Source organism: Pygocentrus nattereri, chromosome 30 (genome assembly GCF_015220715.1).
Source record: "Pygocentrus nattereri isolate fPygNat1 chromosome 30, fPygNat1.pri, whole genome shotgun sequence".
Lineage (NCBI taxonomy): Eukaryota > Metazoa > Chordata > Actinopteri > Characiformes > Serrasalmidae > Pygocentrus > Pygocentrus nattereri.
The window spans coordinates 7,795,192-7,818,763 of NC_051240.1; the positions used below are offsets into that span (position 1 = coordinate 7,795,192).

The following is a 23,572-nucleotide window of genomic DNA, read 5'->3' on the forward strand; positions in this document are numbered from 1 at the left end:
ATTTGGGTATTATTTAGCACTTTCCGAATATCAGAGACCACCATTCATTCCTTTGTAACAGAAAGTGTTACACAGCAGTGTCAAGCCAATAAAGGAGGTTCCCACTGATGGATTCTCACTTATCCAGCTTAATGAGAACGTCTTGCATTCTAAAAACCTCCAAGATGCTTTCGTGGAAAGGAGCCAGTGGACATTCCTGCTGGACGTTGGCTAAATTATCTGGCTAACAGGGAAAATCCTGAAAAAACAGCCAAGCCTGGCCTGGTCCCAGGGAACATTTAGGAAGTCCTCTTGATTTGCACCTTGGCGGTTCGAGCATGAGGGGGCGCTCCCAGCGCGCGCGCGCGCGACTCCAAGCTCGAGTCCGCCGTCTCCGGGACCGGAGTGACGTCAGCGCGAGGGCGAGAAGGAAGGAGTGAGTAAACGAGGGAGAGAGAGAGAGAGAGACAGAGAGAGACTGTAAGTGAGAGAGCGAAAGAGAGAGACAGAGCGAAAGAGAGAGACAGACAGAGAGAGAGAGAGAGAGAGAGAGAGAGAGAGAGAGAGAGAGGGAGGGGGCCAAAGTCGACTCGAGTTTCTGCCTTCAGTATCAAAGCGGGGCCAAAGCGCAGCGCGAAGAGAGCAGCAGCACGAGCCCAACTTTCCAGCAGCCCGTGAGGAACTGTACTGCACTGAGGCGTCCGTCTGTAGTTTTTTTCGTGTTGCTTTTCTTTTTGTTTACTCTCCTGCCATGGCTGACGTGAACGAGTCCTCCTCGTCGGACGTTGCCAATCGCTTCGCGCGGAAAGGCGCGCTCAGGCAGAAGAACGTGCACGAAGTGAAGAACCACAAGTTCATCGCCAGGTTCTTCAAGCAGCCCACCTTCTGCAGCCACTGCACCGACTTCATCTGGTGAGTGGACGCCGGTGCCTGGCCCCGCAAACTTTAGCGGGCTGCGGACGCACGGTTGCTCGAGATCGGACAGTTCCACACGCACAAACGCCGCTGCTGGTTCTCGATTCGCATCGTTTTGAAACCAACTTGGTCTGGGCGTTGTTTTCTTTCGCACCCGTTCTCCGGCTTGCCGAGCCTTCCTGCGCAGGGATTGGGCAGTAGTTGATACTCACGGTGTGGGAACTGCCAGCCAATCCATGGGAAATTGCCAGCCTATCGCAGCAGAGAGAGCGATACTACAGGCCAATCGCCGCGCAGGAGGCGGGGTTTCCTGAATACGGGTGGGAAATAGAAATAACCTGTTGTGGGTGCGCTCCAGGCTGTCCGCTCCCTCAGATCGTTGGTTGGTTTCCAGTAAGAAAGTAACATGCATGCATCATAGCAGTTTCACCTAATTCTAGTGATGCATTGCAAGGATTTTTGTGTTCTTCCTGCTTGTGCTTTATAACTTTCCAGCTTTCTAATTGCTGGAAAAAACATGGAATTTTGCAGTGCAACAGTGGTCCATGTTCCTATATGCATGCCATGGTGCATTTCTTATGTACATGTTATGTAATGACATTAGCAGGCCCTAATGTCACAGGTGGGTCCCTCAGGACAGCAGGCAGTGATTGGGTTCATTTCTCTGACAAAGCTGGGAGAGACCCTAGATTGAAGCATATCAAATATTTACATCGTTCATTTCCACTGCAGCATCATTTTAATCGACTCAGATTGCTTGCGGCATGGAAGGCAACTGATAGCTAAAAGCCCATTAGAGGATTTAGGAGGGCTAGCTATCTAATGCATCGCTTCTATTTGGCCATGTGACTGACTCTCTTTCTCTCACTCTCTGTCTCTCTAACGTAGGGGCTTTGGAAAGCAGGGATTCCAATGCCAAGGTAAGGAAGTAATGTGGAATACGTCCTTCTTTGCAGCAGCTTCTGCCCCAGTCCATGCAAATGGACAGTTAGATGACAGTCAAACATGCACTGATATGAATAGAAATGCACAAGCTTGTGCAGGCAGAGTACAGCTTGTCTTGAACGCATGCTCAGCGAGTGTCCCCGGAAGTGAGAGCTAATCTAGGATTACTATACCCTTTGCATGCTTACAGTAGCGTAAGAGCCGGCACACTAGCCTGACTGGTCCTCCCTCTAACTACTGCAGAGCCACAGCTTGGAATGAGTCTGACAGCAAGATACTGAAATCTGCTGGTAGTTATTGCCTTATGTTGTCAATCAAAACACCCCGACTGTAGTTTTCAAAGAGGCTGGTGGTCAAATTTTAACCCTTAGAAGTCACAGTTATCACCAGTGATAGTGTAGTTCTATAAGAATGATCACCTAATCATGGTGCATTGAAAGCAAGCAGATGAATTGTGTAGAAAGTGCTGATTCTACACACTTCTTCAAGGGTTCTTTAGTAAAGAAAAACGGTGCTATATAGAACCATGAACACTTAGAGAACCCTTGGCATGATGTGTTGTATGTGGTTCTATATAGCACCAAAAAGGGTTCTGCTATTGTTACAAGCTTGACATTGTAATAATAGAGGTACTGTTTTGATGATATGTAGAACCCTTTTCAAAAACCATCTACAGCACATTCTGTATATCCCATAACCCTTTCACGATGCAATCACACAAAAGGTTCTTTGAGTGTTCACGATCCTATATAGAACCATTTTCTTTACTAAAGAAAGTCTCGTAAGCCTGCACACGACATCACTGAGCTGTTTCCCCGCAGCCGCCCAGCCTATTTAGACAAGAGAATGCCAGCTCACTCTGAGATGCTTTGTCTATCAGGAACATCTCTTGGCTTGGCCTTGGGCTTTAGAAACTGTGTGAACCTGAGACAAAAGCTCAGCTGAGCTTCGGATTTGTCTCTGATGAGTGCCGTGTGCTAGATGGTGATTCACATGTGATGATGGCTCTGGCACAAGATGGAAAAAATCAAGCCTGTTCTGTTTTTGGGCAATTGGTGCTGGGCACAGATTGACTGGCCACTGGGATCGCATAGAGAGCTCCCAGTGGGCCTCTGTATCTGTTGATGAAGCTGTCTGCCCATAAAAAGTGAATCTTCAATGCAAGTGTCCAATCAGAATGCCACTGTAACTCTCTCCCCAACTGCCAAAATCCAACTGAACCTACAGAGAGAAGGAAAGGTTTGCTTAAAGAAGGTGGTGAGGATGAACAAGTGTTTGAGAGGCAGCAAAATGCAAAAAACAAACAATGTATTGACTTGACGTCTCATAGTGAGGGATTGAACATTAGTGTAGACCTGGTAGCACAGCAGCTTGTTTATGGTGGCTGAAGTTACCTATTTGCATATGCGCAGACTATGAAAAGCATCCTTTAACTAGCAGCTGTGACAGCTAATGTATTACTTACCAGATTTCCTTGGACACCAAGCAACTTAAGAAAAGTTTTAAAAATATTAAAATATTGAGTTACTTGAAGTTCAGTAAGATGTTGATTGGATATAAAACACAGATTCTTGTTCTGTTAGACCTTTAACGTTCATGCTTATTACATATTATGGCTTATTATTCATTAACTACAAGGTCTTCAAGGCAAACTAAGCTGTTCTTAGTTTATAGAAGTGTAATAAATCTTTGGGCATGCCTGCAGGCCCATCACTTGGTAAGGGGTTAACTTACTTTCTGAAATTCAGTTAACTCAAAATTTTAATACCGTCTGAACATCTGTATGTTAATACAACAATTTTTACAGTGCATAGCCGACATTACTTACTAGTTTGGCAAGGAAACCAAGCAACGATAGCTAGCTTTGCTTTTTATGATGGCTTACAAACCAAGCAAACCACTAGATACAAGCTGCAGTGCAGGTAACGTCAAAGCCTGAAGGTTGAAGGCAGGGACGCGGGAAGTGGGGTGGCTGAGGATGCTGCAGCACCCCCAGAATAACTATGTAATTACATTAAAGCGAGCTGAACCACTTTCCTCGTCCGCTGCCTTCCTGCTTTGGATACATGTCACTAAAAGACACACTGATTGAGGTGCGTAGATGGACAGTATGTGCAGAGCTGTAGGCCAGACTAAAGCAGACTAATATTGTCCTCCAGCTCAGACTGACATAATGAATGTTAAGAAAGTATTGCGTTTGAGTGTGTGGCTGAGGGTGCGACATAACTGGTTACTGCACCACGTATCAACAATCTGATTGGATGTCGTGTATTAAGTTTGTCCAGAAGGTGAGAAATGTGTCAGTTATATGAGTATATTGTCATTTCTCGCCACGTTATGGCACATCATGACACGCAAGTCATTTTGCATGACATCACTGTTCACACCACACATACATGCTTAATACTTCAGCACCCCCAACTTAAAACACACTGGTTGGAGGTTTAGGAATATGGCAAACTATCAAGCTTTGGTCATCTTTGAGTACTTAGCTAGCTAGTATGGGTGGGATAAAATATTGATGCAGTGATATACCGTATTGTTTTCTTTTGCGATGCGATATCGATATACCAGCGCCAAATCGCCAAATATCGATTTATTTGTTGAAACATGCATGAACAGTAAAGGCTCGAAATGGACTCCCCCTCCAATCTGATTTACTAGATTCACTTCTGCATGACTCCACATGGTGGTGCTAAATGGCGAATTAAATGAATAGGGTAAACTTGCGGTGAAGAAAAAGTAACTCATAGAGCAGAAATGACGGAAAACAGGGACCTTTTTTCAGTTACACGGATATCGTGATGTATCGTAGAGGATTGTCTTGCAATATATCGAGTATCACAGAATTGCAGTATCGTGATATCATCATTATCGTGACAGTATCGTATTGTGCCCTGTGATTCCCTCCCCCAGTAGCTAGTGAAAAAAAAAGTACAATGTTTATCTGCAGCAATGTCTACTGCCCAACTACCTGTAGTGCATCTGTAAACCGTAAACTGTAATGCACTCATCTGCTAAAAAGCTAATAAGGTAGTTGATTTTTTCCTGTCTAAATAAAGTGACCAGTGTACTCTGAAAGGGTGAAGAAGGAAGGCTGGCATGCAGCTGATTGTGGTGGGCCAGTCAATATGAAATTTTTGATACCAAGACACCTTGTAGCCCTGCCAGCTGTATTATAGGCAATAAAACAGTGTAGCAGTGTAGCAGTAGCAGCTGGTGCACAACAGCAAACATGTTATCTTCTGGCTTGGGCAATATCTCCTCTGCTCTGCCTGTGCACTCATCTCTCTGTGTGCTTGACAGATTGCTAGGCACCGTATCTATTTACACATCCACCGGTGGAGAATATTCATGTGTGCACAACCTTATCTGATGTTGTGAAAACGTCGATGTGGGTGATAACAATTCATATTAGACAAATTGCAAAGGTGAAAACATCTGCAGGTGCATCTGTCCAACCATGAGAGCTTCTGCTCTGTCCACTGCTTGCAGGATGAGTGACCACCACAGAGATGAACCGATTTCAAACCAAATGGCATGTCTCAGAGCAGATCTAAGAGATCTGAACTTCGAGTAGGAGCTGCAGAGTTAGTTCGGACTTCAGAAATTCAGAATTACTTTGGAATTTTAGAATTTTTGAAGGAAAACCGCTTTGATCATCACATTTCTTTTCCAGAGAAGAACACCCTGTGCTGTTCACATGTTACGGCAGCCTTCCGGAAGAAGAGCAGAGCTCTAGAACAGTGCTCCAGAGTCTGGAACATGGTTCTGGAACACTGAGTTCAGTTCTAATTCTAGAAGGCTGTCAAAAGTGAGTGTAAGTGAATTTTCTTTCTTTTCTGAAGGAAATGGGAAGCATCGCCATGGCAATGCTTTGCTGTGCGTCAGCATCCGCTGCAGCTCGGCCGGTCAGTCACTTGGCTCCCGCTGTGGCGTCTCCCGAAGGACAGCCATCTAAATGGTGTGAAATCTGTGCTGTCACTGTACCTTGAGTCAGTCTGTAAGAGCTGTGGTTGATTACGGAAGCATTTCTGGTGCCTTAATTGAGGAATTTGCTATTGCAAATGTGGCTGAATCCATTACGCTTTTGGGGGTTATGCTGCTTTTTTCTTAGTAAAGAAGATATTTGATGATAGTTTGAGGTTCCAACTCAGCTGAACTCAAATTTATCGTTATTCTAGTTTATACAGATTATATGTGGATGAAGTTTCTTTACAGAACCTTCTCAAAAATGTTTCTATACAGCACCAAAAAGTGTTCCATTATTGTTACTAGTCAGAGAACCTTTTTTGGTACATTACAGAATGCCTTTTAGCAGTTTGTGCTAACAGTGTACACACAGTGTTTTAATGTACTAATGTGCTGACAATGTACATTCATGAAAAAATAAGTTGCCACAAAGGGTTCTTTACAGAAAGAACCGTGTTTATAAACGAGATATCTGAGGGTGAAGAACCTTCACACAATGTAAAGGTTCCTTAAAAATGTAAGTGTTCTTCCTAGATCCTTTACATCATGTGGAGGTTCTTTAAACTTTGAAAAAGTTCTTCACACCCGGACAGTTAGAACCGTCCATCTAAAGGTTTTGCAGGGAGCCAAAAGTGGTTCTTCTGTGGGGTGAAATCAGAAAGGAAATAAAATTAATTCATGTTAAACAACTGAACTAAGACAACACTGGCTTAAAATCAGAGATAAATAAAGGACGATAATGACTAAACTTAACGAACTTTGGCTTAAAAGTTAATTAATTTTTACAAGACCATTAGGAGACCTTTGGTCCATTAGCCATGGCAACTGGCATCAAATAAAGTGTAAAATATTAAAACACAAAACATTTAATGTTTTGATGTGACAGTGGTGACATATCACAAATGCATTCTGTTTGTTTGGCACCCGAAGTCTTTCAGACAACACTCCACCTTTAGCTGTATTAAAACATCACTGCTGCATGTATGGTGGCTGGAAATGAAGCTAGCTGTACTGTAAGCCATAAACACAGGCATCACTTTTTAAGACTGATGACTATATAGTGCCCATTGTGAGTGGACGCTTGGCATCTGACCGGTTTCCTTCGTCATAACTCTGCTAAGGAGTTGCATGGACAGTGAGTGCTCTGCAGCTCAAGTGGTGGAATAAACAGCTGCCATAAAGCTGCAGACCTATTAAAGGGTCAGGAGTCCATGCTTTATGGCGACAATGACCAGGGCATGACTGTTTGCTTGCATGTTACTTTGTATTAATCTCTTTGTGGGGATAAAAAGTGCTAATACGTTGCGTGTATGTGTGTGGGTGCTTTGATTTAATCTCTTAGTGGGGATGAAAGATGATAATGTACGTGGGTTCTGTGTTAAACTTATGACAGGCCATATCTAGGCTGTCCTACGCAAAGCTTAGATACAGCTTGATGGGGGCTTGAATGAGGGTTTTAGTATTTAATGTTGATAAATGTTGACATAAGCAGCTGATTTGTGAACTGTTATGTTGGTTTGGACTGCCTGGAGTTAGAAAGCTGTAAGTCTGAAACCACTGGCACTCATCAAGTGAAACCACATTCATGTCAATGGAATTCCTGTGATGAAGGATTCAATGGAGTCAAAGAAATTTGTAAAACTTTGCACCAGTTCAACTTTGGTAGAATTTGAGACTCAAATTTGCTGCTGCTGCTTTGGCTGTGCTGACCTCTGAAGGGGCAGCATCGTAGCAGCACTGAACCTCCAAAATGAAGGAAGTGCTAACTTAGCCCGAGTCCAAGCACAAATGTTTAACATTTCTTTACCAGTGGCTCTAGATAAACACATGAAAGGAACTGCATGATATGCAGACAGTGAGGTGACTGATAGATATTCATCTATTCATTTGTAATTTTTACTGTTTGTTAGGGGAATTAGCCGGCCTGCTAACTGCTGTGTTAGCTCCTTGGCTAAATGCAGCTGCTATGTTAGCTCCTTGGCTAACAACACCCCACTGCCATCAGCCACACTGATCAGCTACACTTTCTTGCTACAGGTCATTGTGTAGCATTACTGTGTGTAGAACAGTTATTCTTAAATACATTTTTATGATTTTACTGCTTATGATAGGTGAGTTAGCCAGCATGCTAACAGCAACATTAGTTTAGCAAACCACAGCTTCACCCCACTGTCGCCAGCCATGCCAGTTACAGATCAGTGTAGCACTATAATATGTTGAGGAAATGTCTGAGATAACTATGTTCGCTTTTATTACGGTTTTGTTACAGTTGTCTAACTTGCTAACTGCACCAAAAGAGCCATTTTTAGGTGCCTGTCTTTCACACCAGCCTCAATTTACCCATTTCATGAACTGCTAATGTAGTGTAGAGGTACATAAACTTTTCAAGTACTTAGTTGAACAAAACGAATGCTGACATGCGCTGATATAGATGTAATCAACATGTTGGATGCTACGTGTGATATTGTGTGTGCATTAGATCCCTGTGGTGATTGAGACAGAGCTCAAAGCCTGCAGGCGCTTTAGTTTCGCAGCTGAAGGTGCTGCTGCCTCAGAATCACTCTCTGCTCTCATCAATTATTAAGGCGAACCTAAATGTGGGCTAAAATGTCGCAGATCTCTGGAGCAGATTAGACACAGAAATAGACTTTGTCTCAGGTCAGCGTGACAGGGAGGACGGAACTCAATACATTGATTGATCTCAAATGTGGCCTTTAAGTATTCTGGGCAGAGATTAGGCTTAGACCTTCACACTGAGAGAGGAATTCCATCGGAGAGTCTCCAACTGCGCCGTAAAACTCAAGTGAGCGTCTGTCTCAGGAAGAGTGCCTTATGTTTTATAGGCTCCTTTTTGTGTACAACTAATATAAAGTGATCATTGAGTTTTATAGATTATTCTGATTTCTTTACAGCCCAATTGGGAAATTCGACCAGTTTTTATTGCTTGGTTATTTATTTTTAACCCAAAGCTCAAACTGTAGGGTAGATCGATACATGGAGGACACTAGTACATGTTCAGTACTTTCTGTTAACCAGACCTGCGATGTAAATAACATAATTTGTTTTTTATGGGCCAAAACAAAAACTTAGCTTTATGCTGGTCTGGTGCTTGTTTAGCTGGACATTCAAAATAGTCATGCTGTTTGACCAAAAGTGATACAAACACACCCAGATATACAGGCTACACATTTAAAAAGATAGTTTCGCAAAGGTTCTTCAATAAAGGCAATATTTCTATGTAGAACCATGAGTTCTGTATAAAACCATACCATTTCATAGTCAAAGGGTTTCTTCTGATTGATGGAGAATGTGTTGTATGTCGTTCTGTTTAGAGCCTTTTTGAAAAGCAAGGAAAAGGGTTCTTCTGTTGTTACAAGCTTGACATCATAGCAATAGCAGAACCCATTTTTGTTTCTATATAGAACAACATACAACACATTCTCCATCAAGAACCATTTCACCATGCAACAAACCATTTAATCATGAAATGGTTCTATGTACAGCTCTTGGTTCTAAACAGGACCACTCCTTATACTAAAGGCTGTTGTGACTGCATGGCATATATTTCATGCATTTATTTTACAAATCTCTAGTTTTTCACCCACTACAAGGTCCTGCAGAAATCATCAATGCTGTGCTATGTCTGCCTTTCCTGCTTTTATAAGCAGTTAAACTCAGTCTTAAGTCCAGTGTTGAGAGGCTACCCACCTATACACACATACACATTGAGCTATAGCAGCGTAAATGCCAAGGGCAAAGGTCACCACCAACAAATTGGAGGCTTTTTCCTGCACTTGCCTTAAGAATCCGAGTCTGCGCCACTAACAACATAGCCGTTGTTTTTGCTGTGGCTGCTGAGCGTTTGAAGGCTGTAATTTCAGTACCTTGCCTTTGGGACGATGCTCTATCAATCCACATTAGCCAACTGAGCCGGCTGGTCTGCTCCCACACGAGCTGACAGACTCAACACAGACGCGGTGAAAATGCTCAAACTGCTTTGCTCTTTATATCGAACGGCAGGGCTGCAGAACATAGCATTTATCATTAATGCTGTATTAGCTTTTGCAAATTAATTGCAGAAGGTTCCCATATGCAATTCAGGTCTTTGACAAATCCCAAAATATGTTTGTGCGTTGTTCCAGACGAGTTTCTGTAGGTAGTTTTGATGAGTTAAGGAAGTCTAATGATTATGGTACAGATACTCTATCAGCACTCAAACGCAGTATCAGTGATAGGGACAGTGAAATGACTGACACCATTAAGCAATTTCTGATGCATGTATGTGCACCAATAGACAGAACGTAACAACAAGCCTGCGGTCGGTCAGCTGTATTATTCAGCAGCAGGGTCTCGTGGCCTGTTGCTTAAACTAGGCCAGAAAAAACACTGATAGTCACTGATACTAACATTGCACTGCTGTCAGAAGAAAACCTCGGATCTCCGATTTTGTTGTTTTTCCGTTTTTGACATAATCTGAAAAACATCTGATACCCTTTACATTGTATGTACATTTCATTTTGAACAGACTAAAAGAAATTATCCTAGATGACTTGAAAAAAAAATTGGTTCCATTGACTTACATTAAAAGTAAAGTTTTTTTTCTTTTGATGATACGAGGTTTTCCTCCGACAACAGCGGTTATGAACTTTAACACTGTGAAATTTACTGAACTGAAGCTGAGAGACGCAGACAGTGAACATGACGCACAAATGAGACAAAGGACTTGAGAAATTTGGATGTAAAACAACATTGAGCCAGAGAAGCTGCTGTGTGCTGATGTGTAAAGACCGCAGGTTTATCTGTATACTGTTCAGTTCTGTTGTTAACTGTTTTGAACAATAAAGATATTTTACATTTATTTAAGTTGTTAAACATGTTTCTTATTTCTAATTATATCATAGTAAATGCTAAATATATGCAGTAAATAAACCAAAATAAGTCTTCTCAAGCATCTGATAAATACAATCCAAGCTGAGTGTTTTATTTGTGGACATAGATTTAATGAATATAAAATATTTTAAACATGTAATTGTATAAAAATCAAGACTTACGGGTGAGTAAGGTTAGATAGAATTATTATTGGTACTACTACTCAGTATCAGCCGATACTACAGCTTCAGTCGTGTGGAATTGGAAAGGAAACAGTGGCATCGGTGCATCTCTACTAATGATCCAGCAAACATAAATAATGTTGGCTACAATAAAGCTAACAGATTTTTGACCACGTTAGTTCAATGTATTTTTGATATACTGCAAGAAATATCACAGGTGGAATTTAATGATTTCACACAATTATTTGATTCGCTGTAGAACAGTGGTGTCTCGACAGCAAAAAATGGCTGAAAATGTCTTACAATAATATTTTCTTTCCCATTTGAAGTTTATTAGAGCATCCAAAATGACAAAAACACAGTACATGAAACAAGTCGTGCTTTATAGTGTCCCAAACTAATATCAAGCTAATGTTTGTCCCAAGCTAACATACTAGCCACAAACTAACATGCTAGTCACAATACAATGATTTGATACAATACAGTATGTTGTATTATTGCATCCCTTCACAGCAGCAATACGTGGTGCAGTCTTAAGGCCTCAGTGGACTTCTTGCGATATGAAATTCTCGAGGGTTATGCAAAGCCGAAAGCTGACGCTGTGACATTTTGATATGTTTCGTGACTGCTGGAATATGATTCTTTCACTGTTCTAACTATGGCAACATTTGAATTCAGAAGATTGCCGCCATTTAAGGTGGAACGGGAAAATTCAAACAAGAAGCTGGTGAATAGAACGTCAACTTCACCCTCGTTGTCTTGTGAACCTAAATATAAGATACCCTGTTTGTTTTGGTGCTTTGTACTACCGAATAGTAGACTTAATATTTTACATTTAGGAAGTATTCATGCTTGTTTCACAGTGAAAGTGTGTCTGCCAAAGCCGAAGCTCCTCAAAGTTGTCCATCTTTGTTAAGTGATACTTTTTTAATCCCACAACCGGGGAAATTCCACCTCCACATTTAACCCATCCGTGAAGTGAAACACCACATACACCCTAGTGAATACACAGACACTAGGGGGCGCCCGGGGAGCAATTGGGGGTTAGGTGTCTTGCTCAAGGACACCTCAGTCATGGCCTGTCAGTGCTGGGGATCAAACCGGCAACCTTCCGGTTACAGGGCCAGTTCCCTAACCTCCAGCGCACGACTGCCCCTAAATCATGGCTCTTTTTTACTGACCAGTGTGCGCAACATCTGCGGTTGTTCTTTTTCTCTGAAATTACGTCGCGTTGTTCGCTAAAACCAGGTGAGAGTCGTCTCTGCAAGAAGTCTGCTAAGGCCTTTAGTGTGTAGCTGACTGTTTTGTTGCATTGATTCTGATTGAGTAAGAGCAGAGTTGAGGCTGCTAATAATCCAGCTATAGTAGGTGTCAACTGGGGTCAATCAAGATTATTTCAGGCCATGCTCTTACACAGCATCATGAAGAGTGTAGCACAAGACAGACCACTGAAGGTCCGTGTTCTTTTCTGCTTGCATCACAGTACTACACTGTGTTCTCCCTGCTACAACCCAGCTGCTACAACTCATTCAATGGCTGGATAATTAGTGTGTTAGAAGAGGCAGCGTAGGAATGGGGGGCTGGGAATAGAGATCAGTGCTACAGGTCATCATTAAATGGATGGAGAAAGAAGTGGAAATAAAGGACAGGCTGGCTTTGTGCTTTACTAATGTTAGTCCAGACCAGTGGGATTTCCCAGCTTCTGCTGTCTTTTTATGGCAGGAACCTGTGGAATAAAGAGACTGCTTTAGCAAAAAAGCTTTAGAAAAAGCTTTTGAAGACTTTGTCCTACCTTCTAGGGAAAGCATCAAAAGTGATACAAATAATGAATCACGAATCAGTTCACATAGGATATTGACCTTTATAAGGAACGTTGCATTAAGCATGGAATAGCAGAATGGATTAAAACACTATAAAGCAGTTGAAAAAACAGAAAATAGTTACATATTAAGGAAATAAAGGGCATTTTATTTGCTCTGTCATCAGCAGTGAATTCCGAGTAACATGTTTTCCGTATTGTTGGGTGTGCTGTAACCTTTTTCCAAGTAGACATGCAAGTTTATTCAGAGCGCAGTTTGGTTCAGTGAGCCTAGACGAAACATAAGATGCGACTGATATGCGACTTGTGTTTTCATTTATGTGCTTTCTTGTTCAAGGTAGTTTTGGAAAAAAAAGGGAAATGTAGATGCCTTGGAAATAATGTTATTTGTGGAAAAGAGCAGAATAAACTGCATAAATAGTCAATTTTTTTGTGTGTTCCTTAAATGGAAACGGTCAGAGATGCAGCTCAAACCTGAGTCAAACTTGAGTCCGTTGTTGACGGATGGACTGAATGATTAACCTTAAATTGATCACAATTTGAGTGCAGTTTTTAAACTGCCTACTTTATCAACACTGCAGTCTTAGCAAGTTTTAAGTGGGGAAAGTTAACTTTATAATACTGAGCCTGTGAACTGACCCCGACTCTAGGTTAATCTCTGGTTTGACCAGGAGAGGCCTGCGGGTCTAGACTTTTATCACATGCTTCTATAACTTAAGCCACTTCGCACTGTAGTTAATGTAGTTACTGAGTAAAAAAGCTTAAGCTTAATTCATATAGATTTAAGATTTAATCATTTTGATTGTCAAACTTGACATAGTAAGATTTCACTGCATCTTTACCTCACAGTTTTGCAAGTGTGGTCATTTCATGCAATGCCGTTCCTACAAAGCTTGCAGCGGCGTGGCTTCAAATAGAGATATTGTTAGAAAAGCCTTCAATTTGATGCACTGAACCAGAGTGATATAGACCACTGCAGTCATGTCCTCATTTTGTAGTGGGTGCTATGCTCTTATGCTCATATTAGGAACTCCGTGTCTAAGCATGACTGTCTCTATGGCCAGAATGAACAGGGTTTTAGAAAAATGGCCTCTGCTGCACCCTGTAGTAGACAGAAATGTTCAGAACCTGATACGTTTTGTCCTGTGAACATTCTTCTCTCAAGTATCACTGGATCCTCTGAATAACGAGGTTGTTAAAGAGTTGAAATATGAATATTGCTACATGTGGGCTAAAGCTGCTGCACACTGAATTGACGTCATTAGACTGGCAGCCTCCCTAAGCACGCTTTGCTAGTGTGGTAGCGTATTTCCATGTACAGACTGAGGGCAGATGAACAGCTTAAACTCGCATGTAGCTATATTATTATTAATGCTCTTTAACGACCTCGTAATTCAGGACATTTGCCAGCCTGTTGTTGGCCCGGAATGAACCCCATTCATTCTGGCCATAAGGAAATGGAATTTAGACCTGGGGTTCCGTAAATGGACATAACACAGACTACAGAATGAAGCATGACTACAATAAAAAAAAAACTGTGCAATAAATGCAGCGTTAAAGGAAACTGTCAAAACAGACTCGAACTTTATACCTCAAACACATCCAGAAAGGTTGATTAGCTTGGATAGGAAGTGTGCTAGCTAGTTAGCAGTGGTGGACAGTAACGTAATTAAATGTAATTCATAAGTAAATGTAATTCGTTACTGTACTTAAGTAGTTTTTCCGTGTATCCGCACTTTACTGAAGTATTTCCAGTTTGGGCGACTTTTTATTTTCACTTCACTACATTTTGAAATCATATATCTTACTTTTTACTCCACTACATTATGCAAAATTGGTCATTCCTTTTGGCTTGCATGCATAAAAACAACATTTTCAAAGTCAAAACAAAAGAAGCGAGAACATCAGGGCACAGTGGTCACTTTGTTTAGAGCTGGTTTTGACCTCTTGGTCATACCGACCCAGTGCAGCACACGGTTCAACGTCAGCGCAGCGGCGTAAAACTTTGTGAGAGTCTGTTCAACATAAATGATGAACTAACCTAACTTTGTGTAAATAGAGCACAATATAGAAATATGTCCACATATGCAGTCGAGACTGACGTGGCTTTTTTCTGAATTTCTACAAACACCATTTCATTTTATAGTAAATTAGTTTGGGCTGGTTTCTGTTTATGAACAGAGGCCTACAGATCAACATAGTAAAAGGGCTCATCTGTGATCCTGAGTTTAAAGCCAGTTTTTATTCAACTTAAACTTGTAACAAGTTGCATTATGTTAATTAATCTTTTAGTATTTTTATTTTTGATGCTTAAGTACAATTGATGGCAAATACTTTTGTACTTTTACTCAAGTGGAGGTCTAAAGGGAGGAACTTCTACTTTTACTGGAGTAATATTTTACCTTCGGTATCTCTGCTTTAACTGAACTACGTGATTTGTGTACTTCGTCCACCACTGCTAGTTGGCTAGTCTGCAGTGCATGCCCTAGAATTATACCGTTCTATAGGGTTTTACTTTCATAGGGCTTGGCTCAAACATGCATAGAATGACATGTGAGCATGAGGGTGTGATATCATGCAACACAGTGGAGAATTTCAGGCCTGGGTTAAAATGGTCTAGACACAGTCAGACCCAGTCACTCAAAGTCAGCTATATATGGAGAGGCTGAAAAGTGAGCGCTTTAATGAATGGAAGCCTGATTACTGGGCTGTTTTCCCAAAAAGATTTTCATTTAGACCAGGCACTTTGTGTGCCATGTGTTATTGGCCTTTTCTAAAATCAATATATATGTATGAATGAGAATCTGGTTGTAAGCGTTTATTGAATTTTTAAGCTCTTGAAATATCAATGGGAAAATTCATTAAACATTCAGGGCAGACGGAAGAGCTTGGCAGCGGCTCAGGTAAAGGATATGAAGGCAGGAGAGTCCCAGCACTGATCGGTAATGCGGGTCGCGATCTTCTGGCTTTGTGTTGCCGCCTGTCACTCAAACTGACTTCAGCATGGAATTAAAATGAGTCAAGCTTTCACTGCAGCTTGGGCTGGGCCATCACGCACTAGTGCCACCGAATTGGAATGAGCAGAATGGACAAAGGCCAGTGGCGCATCAAACAGGACTGTCACAGAACTTGGGCGGATGTGAAAGTTTTGTCACTGATGTACCGATGCCGTTTCTAATGAGCTAAAATTGTGACTTCTGATGTGTTGGCCTTCTGGATCTTTTGGGCCTTTGGCTGCAATTAATAAAAAAAATGCGGCAATATTGCTGTTTACTTGCAGAGTAAGACCTGAGTGCTCTAATGTAGGCTAACAGATGAATTACAGTAATCATCATAGCATGAGTCATGGGTGGAAAAATTGCATAGTTGGTAATATAAAGGGTATTACGATGGACAGAACCAGGGGCCTGCTCACCACTAACCCCCCGCCATACAGGCTGCAGTGGGATTGTCCTGCCTGAACTGCCAGCAGTTGCAACACTGGGCTGTTGGCTGTTATATGGTCAACAAATTGAATAGATCAGCAGTTTTAATTAAAAACACTGACACTTAAATATTATTGTCAGCTCTCAGTTGTCATTAGCTGAAGTCTCAGAGATGCTCTGGCAAATATGAAATAAAGTATCAAGTTAAGAATGAAACATCAGTAAACATCTTGTAAACATGCATACGTGCATCCTACAGTGGTTTTCCCATTTGAAGATGAGGAAAGTCCCCTCTGGTGACATATCTTGAAGGTGGTACAACTACTGTTGTTTTGTTTTTCATTAGCTGGTGAGAACAGAAGGATGTTGCTGCTAGGAAGCTGAATGTCTTGTTGCAACTGTATTACTGTAGTAACAGTCAGTATCAAATCTTCATGACATGTCAGATGAGGAAGACAACAAGCTAAAAGCTCAAAAGAATAAGGTAGCTACTGGGTATCTACACATCTCTTTAAGTATCCCTCCCTCCATTCTCTTTTGTAGCACCAGAACAAAGTATACAGTTTATGAGTGAAGCTCGTGTTCTTGGCCCTTTCTAGAGGGGTCACAGCAGGCCAGTAAATTGTCTAGCTTCACAAAACACCTCTGATATCTTCATGCAGTGTGACCCAGGGTTACGTCCATTGTGCCCACATGTAGTGACCCAGGGTCAGGTCCTTTGTGACTAATCATTAGAATGTAAAAAGGCAAAAGCTTTTAGCTAGAACAGCACACACACTGTGGCCGGTGTGATGGATATGGTGTTCCTGCCTTGACTGTGCACTTACAATATTACAGTTTAAGAAGAGAAATCCGGCCTGCTTTAATTTTGCGGCTGCATAATGATTACTCGAGAGAGGGGGGACATTTAATGAGACCCAAATCCAGCAGATCATTTCACTCGCAGCGATGCAGTTGGCCTCTTCGGGAATTTGATGTATTACATGGTCGTCGTTGCCGAGCGCCAAGCCCAGATTAATAATCCCCTGGTTAAGGTCAGCCTTGCTCTCTCTCTTTGTCCCGAGATTATACCCCCGCTGCTATCACTGCCTGTGACGCGCTCTGCAGATTAGTGGTATGAGTTGAATATGATTGCATTCGATGGCAAGCAAATCTCTCAGCGCTGTAAAAAGCGCTACCAGCTTACACCTCACTACCGCTGCAGCTGGATCTTCTCCTCATGACCCAGACAGCTGTCCCAGCTACAGGAAAGAGCAGTAGCACCATTACTGAGATTGGGATTACAGGGCCAAAGACAAAGGCCGGCAGAGAGAGAGAGAAAGAGAGAGAGAGAGGTAGACTGAGAGGTAAAACATTGCGTAAAGACAAATAAGACGTGGGTAACTGCAGTCGCAGTTCTGATATCGTGCTATGCTATCATAATTTAAGCCCATTCACTGAAGCTCAAGATGTTTCTTTAAAACAGAAGTCATTTTTTCTTTTTTCTTGGGGTGGTGGGTTTTTTTTTGCATAGTTGTAAATAGGCTGAGAATTTTATTTTTGGCCAAAAAAATGAATGCAAAGTTTAGTGAATACTATAATAGTTGCTTACAGTGGATTCTGGAGTTGGACAATAAGGGAAGAATATCGTGATACTTTAGGAAATTTTCATGATTCACGATACGTCATGATATTTATTTTTTCAGACTGATCAGTGGGACTGTAGCAGTGCAAGGTGGGGTTTTTAGTACTAGTTGTGGGCTAATATTAATATTTAAAGAAAATTAAAATAATTTTGCAGGCTGGATAGGATTGTGCCACGGACTTACTTGGCCCGTGGGCCTTGTGTTTAACACGTGGGGTCTAGACCCTTGCAGATTCTGCTGTATAGGGATGGTAAGGGCAGAGCCTACCCCCTGGGCAACCACGCTGGGACCCATCTGGTGGTGGTAGGGCGTAAGGAGGGGATCGACAAAACGTCAGCATCTGAAAGCAGCAAAGCAGACATGTGATTCAAGTAATTTTAAAGACAGATGGAAGCTTGGGATTGGTTGAGTATTGAGTGATGTAGCATTGGAGTCATTTAAACCTTTCTCAACTGGCTTTAATGAATGTTGAGAAAATTACCAACTATAAAGTTGGCATTTGAGCTACAGCATTTCCTTTTGACTGCCACGATATTCCCATCCTTCCCTTCTGTTTCCCGTGATGACATTTTCATCCTTGGCATAATGAACTGTCATCAGGTTCTCAGCTGCTTTTTGCTTTTTTGCTTCAGTCCTTGTTACTGTGGAGTTTCCGCAGTTACAATATGCTGGTTGCTGTAGTTTATAGGCTCTATATATTGTCTGAATCTGCCTTAAATAATTTGTCTTTTTATGAAGTGTGCAGTTCAGTGTTGTGAAAGTACTGATACCCATAAAATACTCAGAGAAGCGCTGACATAACTTATCACCATAATGATAACAGAATTTGCTTACAGTTTCCTTCCCCTCTGACAGTCCCACAGTCTCTCCACATTGTGCAACCATAGACTGAAGGCATGCTCTGCTCTCACTAAGCACATGTAGGTCTTTTCAGGCTGTTGCACTTTCAGTGTGCTAGTGGAGTCCCAGGGCTCAGAGTGGAGGCCCATGGGCTCAGAGTGGAGGCCCGTGGGCTTTCTGGAATTAGAATATTAACAGGCACCTGGTTTGTATGACTCTACATGGTCTCTTTTACTTCCTTTTATGTTGATTCAATTTTTCTAAATGCCTTTAATCTCTTTTTACTTTTTACTTCTGTAGTCCATCTGTTTCTCTGCATACTTTAGCCCCCTTTTACCCTGTTCTTCAGTGGTTAGGACCCCCATGGAACCTCACAGCACAGGTACTATTTGGGTGGTAGATCATTCTCAGTACTGCAGTAACACTGACGTGGTGGTGGTGTGTTAGTGTGTGTTGCGCTGGTACGAGTGGATCAGACACAGCAGTGCTGAGTTTTAAAAACTGTGTCCACTCACTGTCCACTCTGTTTATCACTCCCACTTTGTAGATGTAAAGTCAGAGATGATAGCTTATCTGCTGCTGCACAGTTTGTGTTGGTCATGCTCTAGTCCTTCATCAGTGGTCACAGGACGCTGCCCACAGGACGCTGTTGGCTGGATATTTTTGGTTGGTGGACTATTCTCAGTCCAGCAGCAACACTGAGGTGTTTAAAAACTTTGGCAGCGCTGCTGTGTCTGATCCACTCAGACCAGCGCAATGCACACCAACACACCACCATGTCAGTGTTACTGCAGTGCTGAGAATGATCCACCACCCAAATAATACTTGCTTCGTGAGGGTCCTGTGGGGTCCTGACCACTAAAGAACAGAGTAAAAGGGGGCTAACAAAGTATCAGAGAAACAGATGGACTACAGTCTGTAACTGTAGAACTACAAAGCGCACCTATATAGTAAGTGGAGCGTAGAAACAAGGTGGAGGTCATAATGTTATGCCTAATCAGAGTATTGAAAAACCTCTGATGTGGACATTTCACTCACTTCTATAAAAGACTTCCTGTTTTAATCTCACAACGTAGTCGTGTTGCGAATGGCTTAATATTGTGGGTTGTACGTGAAGAGGGATCGACGTGAAGCAAGTTGAATGAAAGTTAAGCAATTTCATTTCCTCTCTGGGACGCCGACCTAACATATAACAGCTACGGCCTTCCTAGGATCGTTTTTTTGTGTCTCACCAAAACCGAAATTCAGCCATCACTCTCATCATTTCTTCTATCTGAAGTTTACGGAAAGGAGAAAGGCTCTGAGCAGCAGCTTAGCATGTTCAGCTGCTCATATAGCATAGGCAGGGCAGGAGCATGTGAAGTGATGAGTGATGGCCTTGGCTCCACTCTGTAATTTGGTAATGCAGCGGGTGATGGCTGCCATGCCGAACGTCGGGGGTGGGGGTAGATGGCACGGTGTCTCAGCGCTGCCACTTATTGCTTACATTTACCTGGGTGCTCCTGTTGCTAAAGCACATGTGGTGTTACATTAAAAAGTTGTTGTAGTATTAAACCTTTTGAAAGGGCCCATATCATGGAATCTTTCTTGCTTTTTTGAAGTAAAAAAAGTTAATTGCGGTATATAAATGCTGATAGTTTCAAAACATACTGTTCATACAGTCCACAGTTGAAAACTAAGCTGCAAAATTAGCCTGTTTTGAATAAGCTGTTTTTATGATGTCACATATCCACCCATTCCTCCCACAGCAGCTTAGCTCCACTCATTCACACTGAAATTGTAAGGAGTGGACTGCTTTTTAAATGAGACCTAATACAGGGCAGCCAATCAGAACAGTGCTCATTTACATATGGCACAGTAACAAAAAACAGCCGGTTTAAAGAGGGGTTGGAAACTGGTGTTTTTGGCACATAAAATCCACATGAATGTCATAAGTTGACCTCACGGAAAATAAAATACAAGAAAGATTGGTCAGAAACACAGATTGATCAGGAACATAGGCTCTGATTGGTTGATAAGTCAGGAACACAGCTTCTGATTGGTTGATGAGTCAGAAACACAGCCTCTGATTGGTTGATGAGTCAGAAACACAGCCTCTGATTGGTTGATGAGTCAGGAACAGAACCTCTGATTGTTCAGCAAATTAGGAACACAGCCTCTGATTGATCGATAAATCAGGAACACAGCTGCTGCTTGATCGATGAGTCTGGAATGCAGCCTCTGATAGTTCAACAAGTCAAGAGAGTAGCTTCTGACTGGTTGACAAGTCAGGAACACAGCTTCTGATTGGTTGATGAGTCAGAAACACAGCCTCTGATTGGTTGATGAGTCAGAAACACAGCCTCTGATTGGTTGATGAGTCAGGAACAGAACCTCTGATTGTTCAGCAAATTAGGAACACAGCCTCTGATTGATCGATAAATCAGGAACACAGCTGCTGCTTGATCGATGAGTCTGGAATGCAGCCTCTGATAGTTCAACAAGTCAAGAGAGTAGCTTCTGACTGGTTGACAAGTCAGGAACACAGCTTCTGATTGGTTTATGAGTCAGAAATCCAGCCGCTGATTGGTCGACAGACTCGACCCATGTTAACAACAGTAACTCTTTTCAACACAGAGAAATGGATCAATGATCACAGAGGAAGGACATTTAGTTTTGTACTTGACTTTGTCGTGCAAAGTCTCCAAAAAGACAGTGTCCAAAAAGTGCAGTTTAGGGTTGGATTACAAAGCTTCTGAAATGGATATGATTGCAATGGAACCCTCAAAGAAATGGCAAAATGCTAAAAAAGGAAGGTAAGTCTGTAGCATGCCGCACTCCCGAACGTTTATTCTTATATGTATGACATCCTTTGACGTTGCATATGGCATCAATAACCTGAGAGGGTTAACCAGCACTTCATAAAGGTGGTCTATCTCAAGATGCGAAGGGCATACATCGTGTTGCATAGCCCAAGTGTTGTGTTGTTATATTGTGTTGATTTTTTGTTTTTTATCGTCTGCCTACTAAAACATCTGAATTAATTAGGGCAGGCTTAATGTAAATGAAGTACACAAGGCGCTTGATTTCACGCGCTGAAACTGATTCATCATTCGCGTTTAAATCTCTGCTTTTGTACGAGTCAGACGCAAAGTAGTTTGTACATCATTAAAGGTGATAAAATCTTTATTCTTTTTTTTTGCACAGCTTTGGTGGTTAAGGGCTTTTGTATTTTGTGAAAATGTCTCGAAGTAGCGTGAGAGACACGGTTGACCCCCCATCAGTGATTGAACAGTAACAAATGAGCAATGCGGAGCAGTGCTATTTGTGTCGTAACACTTCGTGGTCAGTGAGGTCAGTGTATTTATGTGTCAGGACGTCTGATATTTCAGCAGGTTTCACTTGACACTTTGAACAGCTCTGTTTATTTCAGTGCTTCATTACTCAGAGAGGACCAGAGCGGCTTTTTTCTGTGTGCATGCTCAAAAGCTTGCGCATTACATAAAATACAGTTCCTTTTTGTTTCAGATTTAATTTTGTGAAATGCATTCATTCTGACATAACGGAATGACCCTTCTACTGTAATTCTCTCTCTGTTTCTGTCTCTCTCTCTCTCTCTCTCTCTCTCTCTCTCTCTCTCTCTCTCTCTCTCTCTCTCTCTCTCTGCTTTCATGTGCACTTAAAGCGTGTATCTGGACATCATCAGGGATGTTGTGCGAGAGCTCTGCTGGTGAACGCTGTTTATTTGATGCTCTTGACTGGAAAGGGAGACACATACATGCAGGATGGCAGCTCGGAGCATTAGCGTGGTCATTATCCTGCCATTATTGCACACTTTCAGACATCAGTACGTTTTCTTTTCTCCCATAAGTGCTGCAGATGTCATAAATGGTCGGTGAGAAGATGAAAAGAAGAGAGAATTGTACTCTGAAATACGAGAGAGGAAGAATGGCAAATTACAGGGGGGAGGGGGTATATTTGAATTACTCTTAATGAGAAAAGCTGCTGTAAATTCAGATGTTCTTTAAATCTGGGTTAAAGCAGTCTCTCGGAAATGAAGAACGTTGTTAAGACATGACTCATTTATTCAGTTGCATAATATTCACGTATGAGCAAAAGTGTCCAGTAGTTTTTTTTTCGGTCCTGGGATCACCCAGCCATTATAACAGTGCAACCGGCATCACTAGTGAACGCGTTGTTTATTTATTGACAGAGAAAGAGGAAAGTTAAGTGAGAACAGACATGCCGATCTACTGGAGTCTAGGCTGCGCATTCATTAGGCCTGCAAAGATATTGCAACTTATTGCAATTTCATATTACAGCCCGAACACATATAGTCATCAACACATGACACATTTAAGCTCATTGGGAATTAAAAAAAAACTGTTAAAATAGTTCTTCAATGGTTCTTTAGTAAAGAAAATGGTTCTTTGTAGAACCATGAGCAGTCATAAAACTCTCTGAACCACCGTTAGGATAGCCTATTTGTCACTGTCCAATGAAAAACAAGTATCTCCAAAATAGTAACTTTAGAAGAGACGGAAAACACTCTTACCTTTCAGTGTAAATCAATGTGAAAAGATTTAGTTCTAAGTGATTTTAGAGCACTTCTGTTGGTCTGTGGATCATGAAGTTTTGCGCAACGTGAAGGACAACTGGTGTGTTGAAATGTAGAAAACAAAAAATCAACAAAAACGGAGATACGTGGTTTTCTTTGGACAGCAACTGGCCTGATGTAGGGACAACTAGTTTCCTCTACGCTCTTGAAAAATTGGTTCTTCAAGAGTTCTTTAGTAAAGAAAATGGTCCTATGTAGAACCATGAGCACTCCTAAAACCCTTTAAACCACCATTAAGATTAAAACCTGATGGTTTTGGTTTCTATTGGGAATTGGTGTAAGGCAGACACCACTAGTTTCCACTACACTCTTAAAAAATTGTTCTTCAAAGGTTCTGTGATACGTAAATGGTTCTATATAGAACCATAAGCACTCGTGGAAACCTTTAAACCAGCATTAAGATT

The 23,572-nt window shown here is 41.7% G+C and overlaps 1 protein-coding gene across 1 annotated transcript in view; it reads left to right on the plus strand.

Annotated features, from left to right (window-relative positions):
- Nucleotides 1-492: 492 nt before the first annotated feature.
- prkcaa (protein kinase C, alpha, a) overlaps nucleotides 493-23,572 on the plus strand; it is a 230,038-nt gene continuing 206,958 nt past the window's right edge. The window contains exons 1-2 of the mRNA XM_017692988.2: nucleotides 493-891; nucleotides 1,783-1,814. Coding sequence (XP_017548477.1) covers nucleotides 731-891; nucleotides 1,783-1,814 — 193 coding nt within the window. The 5' untranslated portion in view covers nucleotides 493-730. The remainder of the gene's footprint in view (nucleotides 892-1,782; nucleotides 1,815-23,572) is intronic.